The 12,901-nt window shown below is 38.2% G+C and overlaps 1 protein-coding gene across 1 annotated transcript in view; it reads right to left on the bottom strand.

Moving 5' to 3' along the window:
- The window catches only part of LOC131691949 (TBC1 domain family member 31), a 69,624-nt gene that overhangs the window by 16,840 nt on the left and 39,883 nt on the right, over positions 1-12,901 (bottom strand). The window contains exon 4 of the mRNA XM_058978730.1: positions 2,506-3,728. Coding sequence (XP_058834713.1) covers positions 2,506-3,728 — 1,223 coding nt within the window. The remainder of the gene's footprint in view (positions 1-2,505; positions 3,729-12,901) is intronic.

A 12,901-nucleotide genomic window follows, 5' to 3' on the forward strand; every position in this document is an offset into this window, starting at 1 on the left:
ATTTGCTCCAAATTTGAAGCAAATCGGACAAGTCTAGCTACCGGACCAACGTGCCTGAAGTTTGAATGGGATTTTTAGACAATTTACATGGAGAAAACCCATTAGCTGGCATTTTCACCGCTAGATGGCACTGTATACTTCGAATTATCACTGTAAGTGGAAATAAGAAAGATAATTTAATTGTCTACGACTTTGTTGAAGACTGCTAGTCAATCTTGTTTTGTTAAAAGAAGTTATTAAACTTTTAGCGAAGCGATGTCTGAGTCATGGGGCCTAGCAGTTCATGGTTGTGTATCAGTACTCGATTCGCATGCACTAAACATTTTTGTGAAATAATGGTTAGGTTTAGCTCAATAGCATTTTCAGAAGAATTACAGTAAATAATACGAGTAATGTTTTGGTTTGAACATTTTAGTTCCACATGTTACCGCATAGAGGGCGCCAACACTAACTTTTCAACGGAGAGATTTAGAAATTATTTATCTTCCACAAAGTTGTAGAACAGGTATTTTACAATAATTCTTCCGAACATCTCGATATTCCATCTCTCTTCTATGCAAAGGTACCGTTGGCGCCCTCTATGCGACCACAGGCCGATTGAGTTTTCAAATATTCATTTTTTTCTGGTCAGTCTAATATATTCCCGGGAGTGGGCGTAGCGTATTGGTAAATCGCAGCGCACCTGGGTTCGAGTCCCGACCCCGCACATAGGGTTAGAAATTTTTCCTAAGAGATTTTTCTAACCCGAAGAGGCGAATGACCTTAAGGTTAAAACCTCTATAATTGAAATAAAAAATACCCTTCATTTGGGACTAAATATGTGAAAATCGGCCCAATCATCATCCTGGTTACATAGGGGTGAAGATAATCTTGCTCCCAGTGATATTACACTCACATTGAATTTTTCTTACAGAACATACGAAGATTTCCTCTCGAGTTGAGTCTAGCCCTAGTTATACCGTTAAATTGGAACTAAGTTTGTGCAAATCGGTTCAGCCATGTCTGAGAAACTGTGAGTTTAAATGACACACACATACATACACACAGACATTTTCCGATCTCAACGAACTGAACCGAATTGTACCTGACACTCGGCCCTCCGAACCTCGGTTGAAAAATTGATTCTAAAGTAATATCATAGCCTTTGTTTATATGAGAAGGGAAACAGGCTCATGAATTTTTGTGTGTGATCGTACTCTTCAACTCATAACTCTGGAATCATAACTCCGATCCAAAATCGACAGCAGCAAGTAAGGTTACTATACCTTCCATTTAAGACTATGTTTGTGAACATCGAATTAGCCGTTCCGAAGAAACAGACAATTATTTATTTTAGGGACTTCGTCATGGTATTAATAATTTACATGGGGATTTGATGTGTGGCCTCAGCTTTAAACCCGTAACTCCGGAACCAGAGCTCTGAACCAAATAAAATTTAATAGAAACCTTTTGCGATGATACCTTTCATTTGAGTATAACTTTGTTAAATTCGACAATCACTGAGAAAAGTGAGTGACATATAGTGAGTGAAATAAGTATATCGTACACCATAAAAAATCTTAATATAATAGTTTAACGACCGAAATCAACGTGAACTTGAGTTTTTGTGTTATATTTCGAACCGAAGCAAATCGATGTTTCCTGATGCATGGAAAGAATTGAGGAATGTATTGCGACATTATCCTGCAGTAAAATCTAGTTTTCTCACAAGTTTTTCCTAAAATCAATAATGACAATGAGTTCTATATGCTTTTCTGAAGTCATTTTGTGTGATATAATTAAAATTGTAATCTGAGGTGAAAAATATGTGTTCACATCTCCCGTCGGAAGATAAAAAAGCCATTGATCCCGATCCATGTATTGATGGGCCATTATCTAGGGTTCAGGGTTATACTTATAGACCTCGAATAAACTTCTGGAATATAATAATAGAGCTTTAAAAATTCTCTATTAAAGATTTGTGCATTAAATATGTAATACATCACGATACATGCATAACTCTAATCATAACTTGCGAAAGATAATCGGCGGTTTGGATCAAAACTCCTATGTCGTTGAAAGTCGCAGCAAGGCGCGATGGTTATTAGCTAGTAATGTTATAAAATTTCTTAGAAAATACGCCTATGTTGACGGTTTCTGAATTATGTGATCGTTGTCGTAAAAATATGTTTTTGAACAATAATTTCAGTGTTCGGGTCGTGAAAAGTGAATAACTTGAGAACGCGATATTACAAATTCTAATTATGCCATTCATCTCAGCACTCAAATGTTCACCAAAAATAGTCACTTACTTGATTTTTTATTTTGCTTTTATTTACAATCCCACTGGGTGGCTAGTTTTATATTTGATAATGCAAAATTTTGGAATGCTCATAAAAACGTATCCTGACGTACCTACTAGAGGCACAAAAAACGCCATTTTTCGCCATTCTCCGTCTACTTGCCAAAAAACAATATGCGGACACAGATGTTTTTTTCGAACAGCGTAATACTATAATAGCTTACCTTATCGTGAATTTCTTCCAACCGTTTGTCTAATTTCAGTTTGCTCTCATTTCGGAAAACAGACGCACTCGGGACAGAATTCGTTGAAGTAAATGATGCAACCTTTGTGGGTGTAGAATACGACGAGCTCGGTAAAGAGGTGGCTAAATTACTATTCGTCACCAGATCTCCGGACGGACGACGTTGAGCAGCTGTCGGAACACATGTAGTCGCATGCGATGGGCGCGGATGTATTTTTCCAGTTGGCTCGTTCGCTGGACCCAAATGCTGATGTAATTTATTCGCTTCCAAGGCACGCGAGTGAAATTCCAAATTGTGGAGTAAAATTTCGCCGCTTTTCAGAACGTTGGCTAGCATTTTACCGTTGCACGAGAGACGGAATTTATAGCATTTGGATTCCATTCTAGGTTCTATGTAGGTTTTATGTCCTTTCTCTAAATTCATTAGTAGCAAATCACCCTCAACCGTTTTTGCCAAAATCGTAAATTCGTCCCGGAAATGGAAAGGTGGTTGATCTATGTGCACTATTTCAAAATGAGCAAGGTGAAAATTGGTAAGCGCGAGTATTTTGCAAATCTGCCAAGCGTCGCATGCGATTATAATCAAAGAGTTGTCCAAACAATTTAGTATCAAAAACTTCCCGCTTGGAAGAAATTGAGCCGACTTAATGTATCCTTTTGAACGTTCATCGATAATCATGTGCTGAATCAATCGCTCGATTTCGTTATGGGAATTGCCTCCTTCGCACAGAATGCCCTCCTCTGGTTGCCACCTAATAGGATCTGTTCTAAACTGCCTCAAGTAGTTTTCCTTCAGCTTCTTCATGTTCAGCTCTTTAACAAGTTTAAAATCACACGTCCAAACTCGAATTATACCATCTACTCCACACGTCATTAGCATGCTCGCTTTTGGGACCCACTGAAACAGATCGATTCGCTTCATTGCATCTGACAATCCGTAACTTAATCGGTGCACTTCGACGAAATTACGTCTATCGTATAACTTTGCACAATCGACCGTCAGCACAAGGAATAGTGAGCTTCTAGTTGGTTTTGCTCTTGGTTGATCATTACGATTATCAGGTTCTACAGATTCCGATTTTTGGAAAAGTATTTTGCGGTTTGAATACTGCTCACGATGACTTTTCGCGTACCAAGGGGGAAACTTTATCGTTGTGATTCGTGTTTGATGAGCTTTTAGCCGAACTAATTCGTTGCCGGAATCTAAGTTAGACAATGAATAGAAAAAGAGAAAAAATCTATGAGATCCGTGGTAACAAGTTTGAGCACTTTTTGAGAACATTTTGTGGATCGTTTCGCCGATGAAGGACTACGTATAAAGCAGTGGCCATTGGCAGGCATCCTAAGTTATCAGATGTCGTAAAAATAGCAGAAATATAAAACAAATTATTAAGAAAGATATCCTAATGCCACCACCATTTATTACATTTTTGACAAGCAATGCTTTACGAAAATTTTTGGTATTACCCTTCAGAATAAGAATTGGATCCTAATAAATACAGCTAAAAAGTAATTACTAAAGATAAAATGACAATCAAGAGCTAACAATGTTGAAGTGCGAGTGTTTAAACTTCGTCATATTCGACGACCGCTTCTTCCTCGGTTAAACTGTTGAACGTTATCTGAACAGTATTTTTCCCCGCGTATGACACCTTCCTGAAGGATGGAACACCTGATAGCTTCATGCGGAATGTAGTTAAAAAAGACAATGAATGTAAAAAGAAATAGCTGGGTGACGCATCGTAGACGGATTCACGAAAGAAACATCAATAAGCACTCTTTAGAGCAACGACCGATATATGCATAACCAAAACAGTACCAACGGAAGCATGAAATATTCAAGTTGTTGGAAATTCGCTTTCACCAAGAAAATCCGTCCAGGACTCTGTCCCGGTGCTGAGAATCTATCGCGTCGCATATTTATCTTATCCAGTGGCAGATCCAGGGGGAGGGTCCTGGGGGTCCGGACCCCCTCCGAAATTATTTTACTTGCTGAGAAATTTTAAATGAGTTTCAATTTTATATTACCAATTGTACAATGTTCATTTCAAAATCGAAATTTCGGACCCTTCCGAATTTTTTTTCTGGATCCGCCCCTGATCTTATCATGTAACAATTTGACGTTCCCGGAGTAAGATGGAATCAAATCTAACTTGTTGAAGAATCTATCTTATACTACGTTCACACTACGAGTTAAAACGTGTTTTGGCGGTATCTTGATGACATTTTTCTTGTTTCTAGTTATTATAACGTGTTTTAACTCTGTAGTGTGAACATAACTCTGCGAAAAGCGGTTGTTGATTTATTAAAACCCGCGTTTATTAAAAAAAATCCGTTTCGGTAAAGTTTTTCGCGATGCTATGCTTTTACTACTACTTAATGAAACATTTTTGACGTAGGACTACGTCTTTGTTTTCGATATGTGTACAATTTGCAAATTCTACAAAAATGGGATGTAACGAAAAGTGGTCCAATTTTAAGCGTATATAATTCAGCCATCTCACGATAAATTTTCAAATTTTTTACGCATGTCGCTCCGAAATACTTCTAAGAATAGATTCCAATATTTACCCCCAAAGATTTTTGATATCATGGCATTAAAATTTAAATAATGTACAACCTAGCCAAATATCGCGCATTTACACACAGAAGATAGCGCTTCTCAAGTCCAAGTCCATACACAGATTTGTATACAGTCGGGTCTCCTACTACGCGATTAACTGGGGGCGTGAAAAAGGAATCCGCGTTGTAGGATACCCATAGCTTATGGGATTTCGACTAATTGGGGCTGTGGCCGATTATTTCGTCCGTGTCAACATGTAGCGCCATACTTTCTTTGGCAAAGTCGTTGTACTCACTTGGGCCTACAACTTAGTGTAATTGGGTATCCAATTAGTTGAGAACTATGCCGCCAGGGGTGCTATGAAGAAAGAGTAAATAAATCGATATTCTAATCATAATTTCGACTATCATCAAATGGATTCAATGTCAAATATATCAAGACCCTGATTATTTTAAAAGGTGGTGTCTTCTGCGAATTTATAAAAGAAGTCCAGAGCTTCTGGATGGTAGAAAGTATAACTCGTAATTACCCCACCAGGCGGCGCTAGTGCTAATGCAAATATTCAACACATGTTAAAATAATTCTATATCTCAACAACGTGATTAGATAGACTAGTACTGCCTTCAGCAAAGTTGCTCGAGAGGTCGAGGACTACCTAACGGTGATAGATTAGTTTGGAATATTCTCACTATGCGGCGCTAGTGAGCGTAGAAGCTTTCAACATATGGTAGATTATGATGTATCTCAAAAGTCTAATAACTTGGAAAAATGGTGTTTTCGGCGAAGTTCTCGAGGAGGTCAAAGGCTACTGGATTATGGATAGATTAAACTGGAATGGACCCACCAGGCGGTGCTAGTGAGCATTTTCTTTCAAAGCATGTATCTCGAGATCATGATCATTTGGAAGGGTGGTGTCTTTGGCAATATTTATAAGCAGGTCTGTCCTACGGCGAACAAATTAGTTCGGAACTCGCCCACTAGATGGCGCTAAAGAGAATGAAACTTTCTGAACATTATAGATATATTTCTAAAGTCTGATAATTTTGGAAAACGCTGTTTTTGGTAAAGTTCTCTAGGGAAACAAGTGCAGTTTGACAATGTATAGGAAAATTTCGATTTTACCCACTAGGTGACGCTAGTGAGTACGAATTTTTCCTTTAAATTTCTGCATCTTAATATAAAGGCAGTTTAGAAGGGTGGTGTTTTCAACAAAGTTTCTCGAGAGGTCGAGGACAACCCAACGGTAACAGATTAGTTTAGAATAGTCTCACTATGAGGCGCTAGTGAGCGTAGATGCTTTCAGCATGGAGTAGATAATGATATATCTCAAAAGTCTAATAACTTAGAAAGATGGTGTTCTTGAGGAGGTCAAAAGCTACTCGATTATGGATAGATTAAAGTTGAATGGACCCGCCAGTTGGCGCTAGTGAGCATTATTTTTCATATCCTGTATCTCGAGATCATGATCATTTGGAAGGATGGTGTCTTTGGCAATATTCATAGACAGGTCGAGCTCTGTCCTAAGGCGAACACATTAGTTCTGAACTTGCCCACTAGGCGTCGCTAATGAAAATGAAACTTTCTCAACATTATATATTTCTAATGTCTGATAATTTAGGAAAACGCTGTTTTGGTAAAGTTCTCCAGGGGGACAAGTGCTGTTTGACAATGTATAGAAAAATATCGATTTTACCCGCTAGGTGACACTAGTGAGTACGCATTTTTCCTTTCAATTTCTGCATCTCAACATAAAGGCAGTTTAGAAGGGTGGTTTAGAATACTCTCATTTTGCTGCGCTAGTGAGCGTTCATGCTCTCAGCATGTGGTAGATTGTGATATATCTCAAATGTCTAATGATTGCGCTTTTGGCAAAGTTCTTGAAGAGCTCAAGGACTACTCGATCATGGATAGATTAACTTGGAATGGACCCGCAAGGTTACGATAGTGAGCAAGTATATATTATATTCTGTATTTCGAGATCATGATAATTTGCAACGGTGATGTCTTTGGTAATATTCATCGGCAGGTCGAGTTCTGCCATACGGTGAGCAGATTAGTTTAGAACTCACCTATTAGGCGGCGCTAACGATTATGAAATTTTCAGAATATTATAGATCTTTTTTAAAGTCTGGTAATTGCTAGGTTACGCGAGTAAGCACGTGGTCTTGGTGACACTAGAGGGATTCCATTAGAAACCGGCCGACCGCAAAATATGACCATCGTCGATTCGAACGAAACCTTGCAGGTGTGTTCGCTGTATGAATCTCCATGATATTCTCTGGCAATTGGAATATTTTGATACAAGAGTAATTTTTCAAAAGGGCGTAAACGTTTCTACGTGCATGAATTTCAAATTTTTTTTGTTCGATTACTGTATTTTATACAGCAAAACTATCTGAGAACAAGTTACAGGGAATGAATACTTCTGTCCCAAAAAAATATACACTGAAAAAAATGTCATTTTTCAAAAAAACAAAAATTTATGATAAAAATTTAAATTGCGAAAAAACCCATTTTTTTAAATTTTTTATATTTTGTTACCAAAAACCTAAAGAGAAAAGAAACATTTTGATTGTGATTGCATGATGGAGAAAAAATCGGTAAAAAAGTTTTTCTAACAATAACTTCGTACATGTTTTTAAATTTCATACTAATTGACATACAAAATTATAATTTTATTACAGAATATAATTCTAAGCACCATTTAAAATCAAAATGCATTTAACAAAAATCTTCCAAAATGCGATAGTTTTCGAGATATTTGAAATTTTTCTACTTCAAAAACAATTAATTCGTGTAATTATGCTCTTTTTAAAGGTTATTCGCGTTACCCCATCACAAAATGTCAAAAATTTAATGTTTATCTCTTTAAAGACGTAAAAGCAACTTTTTTAGTGTATTTGGATCCTGGAGATGCTTTCAATAAAAAAGTTTTCCTAACAACAACTTTTGACATTTTTTTATAATTCTTACTATTTGCAGTCAAAAATACAATTTTCTTTTTGAATATGATTCTACACGCCATTTTAAATCGAAATGCTCTTAACAAAATTTTCTAAAATGTAGTAGTTCTCGAGATAGTTTAACTTTTGTTTTAACAGCACAATTATTTTGTTTTATTACGACCTTTTCATAAGTTAGTCCATCAACAATAATAGGTTTTTCAAAAGGCCCGTAAACTTTCGTGTAACTTTCTCTTTGACATCAAGGCGATATTGTAAACCATTTGAAAGTTACATGAAAGCAACCAAAATATATTTCAACCATAGGGTCTGTTGATTAAACTATATAGCTGAATCATATCTTGGTTGTTTTCATGTAACTTTAAAATGTTACCTTCAACTGTATTGAAAAAAAATTCGGACTTGCATATATTTTTAACCTATCGCTTCAGCAGCAAACGTTTCCTGAGGATTGGAAACGCTCAGTAATGTTCCCGGTATTCAAGAAGGGTGACAGATGCAACATGGAGAGCTACCGCGGAGTCACTTCGCTTGGAGTCGAATCTAAAGTATTTGAATCAATCATCAACGAAGCGTTATTTTCTGCTTGTAGACACTACATCAGTACATCCCAGCACGGATTTTTCCCCCGGACGTTCGGTCGAGACGAATCTCGTCTGCTTCACGTCATTTTTCACGGAACAATTGTCTAAGAAATTGCAGGTGGATACTATTTACACTGATCTAAAGGCAGCTTTTGATAGAGTTAATCATGAGATACTGATAACAAAGCTTGATAAGCTAGGGTGTTCTACTAGATTCTGCCATCGACTTCGATCCTACCTTGTACACCGTGAAGTCGTTGTTCAAATTGGAGATATTGTTTCAGAATCCTTTATCAACACTTCCAGAGTTCCTCAAGGTAGTACGCTGGGTCCACTGCTTTTTTCACTGTTCGTGAACGATGCAGTTTTCGTTCTAAGGCGTGGAAGAAAGCTGTTTTTTGCCGACGATTTAAAATTTTTTCTTGTTATACGAAATGAAGCCGATTGCCGTGAGCTACAGCATCTTATCGACACCTTTTATAGCTGGTGTGTAAGAAACAAGATGATCCTTAGTGTTGCAAAATGTTTTGTCATCAGCTATTTTCGAACGAGAAATATGCTTACCTTCAACTATAACATCGCAGCAACTCAGCTGCAACGCGTTGACCACGTGAAGGATCTAGGAGTCATTCTTAATGAAAAGCTAACGTATACTCATCACGTCTCTGCGCCCATCGACAAAGCCAATCGATTACTGGGATTTATTCTCAAAATTCCCAGTGAATTTCGGGATCCTCTGTGTTGCAAGGCAGATTTATTGCTCATTGGTGCGCCCGCAGTTGGAATTTGCAAATGTCGTTTGGTGCCCCTATCAAGCAACGTGGAGCCTTAGGATCGAAGCAGTCCAGCGTAAATTCATACGATATGCGTTACGTGGATTACCGTGGAACGATCCATTAAATCTGTCACCGTACGAGGACCGTTGTCGTCTTTTAGTACTTAATACATTAACACATCGGATATATGCAGTGCAGGCTACCTTCGTGTCAAAGATTCTGCTAGCTGAATATGATGATCCGGAGCTACTAGCGCAAATCAGCCTCTACGCGCCTACCCGTTCTCTTCGCCCACGAGCCCTGCTGCATTCTGAAATGCGCAGCACTAAGTACGCTACAATTGTCCAATTGTGTGGCAATGAGTCGTCGCTTCAACGAGTTTGCTGAAATTTTCGACTTCGTCATGAATTCTTTGCAGTTTCGTCGTCGTGTATTGTCACTAGTTTAATTGTGTTTAGTTCAACTTAGTTTAGTTTAGTTAATTTGGACAAATTGTCAGTTGGACATTTTATACAAATACAAATACAAGTCAACTAAATTAGAAAGATAATGTTTTCGGAAAAGTTTTTGAGGAAGAATAATGGTTACTCGATTATGAATAGATTATTTACTGCTCTGATTCTTGTTAATATTATTCAAATTTCTGAAGTAGCCTCAAAACGAATAAGAGGATAAATTCATCAACCCATTCTCTGGCGCATTGTGAGAGTATTCAAAACCAATCTGCCATCATCAAACAGCTCTAGAACTACCGATGAATTTCACCGAAGAAAGCCTTCTTCTAAACTGTCATGATTCTGAGGTGCTAAAATACGTAAATTATTTTTTTCTTTCTAATGCCACCTAGTAACTGAAATCCACGTTAATCTGATAACACCATTTTCATGAATTATCAAACTTTTGACTTAAGCTACTACGTAGTAGAAGTTGTATTCTCCCTAGCAATGAGTGAGTTCTGAACTAATCTGATCACAGTAAGATAAAACTCAACCTGTCGATGTATTTTGCCAAAGATACCACTCATCCCAATTATCCTGATCCCGAGAAATAAAATTTGAAAAAAGCTTGCTAACTAGCGCCACCTGGCGGGTCCATTCCAATTCAGTCTGTCTATAATCGAGCAGCCCTTGACTTCCTCAAGAACTTTGCCGAAAACACCATCTTTCTAAGTTACACTCTTGAGATGTATCATAATTTACCAGGTCTTAAAAGTCTGCGCACACTAGCGCTGCATAGTAAGAGTATTCTAAATTAATCGTTGGGTAGTTCTGGACCTCTCAAGCAACTTTGTCGAAGATACCACCCTTCCAAACTGCCTTTATATTGAGATGCAGAAATTGAAAGAAGAAATGCGTATTTATTAGTGTCACCTAGCGGGTTAATTCAAAATATTATTTACATTGTCAAACAGCACTTGTACCCCTGGAGAACTTTACCAAAAACAGCGTTTTCCTAAATTATCAGACATTAGAAATATATAATGTTGAGAAAGTTTCATTTTCATTAGCGACGCCTAGTGGGCAAGTTCAGAACTAATTTGTTCGTCTTAGGACAGAGCTCGACCTGTCTATGAATATTACCACCCTTCCAAATGATCATGATCTCGAGATACAGGATATGAAAAATAATGCTCACTAGCGCCAACTGGCGGGTCCATTCAACTTTAATCTATTCATAATCGAGTAGCTTTTGACCTCCTCAAGAACTTTGCCAAAAACACCATCATTCTAAGTTATTAGACTTTTGAGATATATCATTATCTACTCCATGCTGAACGCATCTACGCTCACTAGGGCATCATAGTGAGAGTATTCTAAACTAATCTGTTACCGTTGGGTAGTCCTCGACCTCTCGAGAAACTTTGTTGAAAACACCACCCTTCTAAACTGCCTTTATATTAAGATGCAGAAATTTAAAGAAAAAATTCGTGCTCACTAGCGTCACCTAGTGGGTAAAATCGAAATTTTCCTATACATTGTCAAACTGCACTTGTCTCCCTAGAGAACTTTACCAAAAACAGCGTTTTCCAAAATTATCAGACTTTAGAAATGTATCTATAATGTTCAGAAAGTTTCATTCTCTTTAGCGCCATCTAGTGGGCGAGTTCTGAACTAATTTGTTCGCCGTAGGACAGAACTCGACCTGCCTATAAATATTGCCGAAGACACCACCCTTCTAAATGATCATGATCTCGAGATACATGCTTTGAAAGAAAATGCTTACTAGCGCCGCCTGGCGGGTCCATTCCAGTTTAATCTATCCATAATCCAGTAGCCTTTGACCTCCTCGAGAACTTCGCCGAAAACACCATTTTTCCAAGTTATTAGACTTTTGAGATACATCATAATCTACCATATGTTGAAAGCTTCTACACTCACTAGCGCCGCATAGTGAGAATATTCCAAACTAATCTGTCACCGTTGGGTAGTCCTCGACCTCTCGAGCAACTTTGTTGGGGACAGTACTAGTCTATCTAATCACGTTGTTAATATATAGAATTATTTTAACATGTGTTGAATATTTGCATTGGCACTAGCGCCGCCTGGTGGGGTAATTGCGAGTTATACTTTCTACCATCCAGAAGCTCTGGACTTCTTTTATAAATTCCCCGAAGACACCACCTTTCAAAATAATCAGGGTCTTGATATATTTGACATTGAATCCATTTGATGATAGTCGAAATTACGACGAGAATTTCGATTTATTTACTCTCTCTTCATAACACCCCTAGCGGCATAGTTCTCAACTAATTGGATACCCAATTACACTAAGTTGTAGGCCCAAGTGAATACAACAACTTTGCCAAAGAAAGTATGGCGCTATATGTTGACACGGACGAAATAATCGGCCACAGCCCCAATTAGTCGAAATCCCATAAGCTATGGGTATCCTACAACGCGGGTACCGCGCAGTAGGAATCCGCGCAGTAGGAAGCCGCGTTGTAGGAATTCGCGTTGCAGGAGACCCGACTGTACCTAGCGCGCTACGCTTCTATGAATGACGTCATCATCGACTATTTATTTGGCTGGACAAGCTCAGTTGCCTGTTGAACGGCAAGCGAAGCAGATCACCGCGCTGTGTGTTTTCACAGCCAGTGTAGCTGAGTTAGAAGTCCGTTACACTGGCTGTGGAGGTACGCTACCCAGTGCCGTTCAACACGCGACTGAGCTTGTCTGTTCAAACACCATGTTTTCTTTTGTGTTGTGCTCGTTTCCAGCACACTTTTATGTACAATCTCGAACACAATTATTCGTACTCAAAATCACTTGTGCATTCGAGATCCATTTGGAAACACGGTGTCCTGGTACTAGTTGTCTCTTTCGCTCTACCCATCATCATCAGCGTTGATTCATTTTGCTTTGTGTGCTTGGGTTTAATGTTTGAGGAGAATATCTAATTTGTTAGCAGTTGCATGATAGCAATATGTGCTTTCGTTGCGCAAAGACGAAAACTTTATTAGCAACAAATTTACGCGGATCGATGTAAAGCA

This window comes from Topomyia yanbarensis, chromosome 3 (assembly GCF_030247195.1).
Source record: "Topomyia yanbarensis strain Yona2022 chromosome 3, ASM3024719v1, whole genome shotgun sequence".
NCBI classification, from domain to species: Eukaryota; Metazoa; Arthropoda; class Insecta; order Diptera; family Culicidae; genus Topomyia; species Topomyia yanbarensis.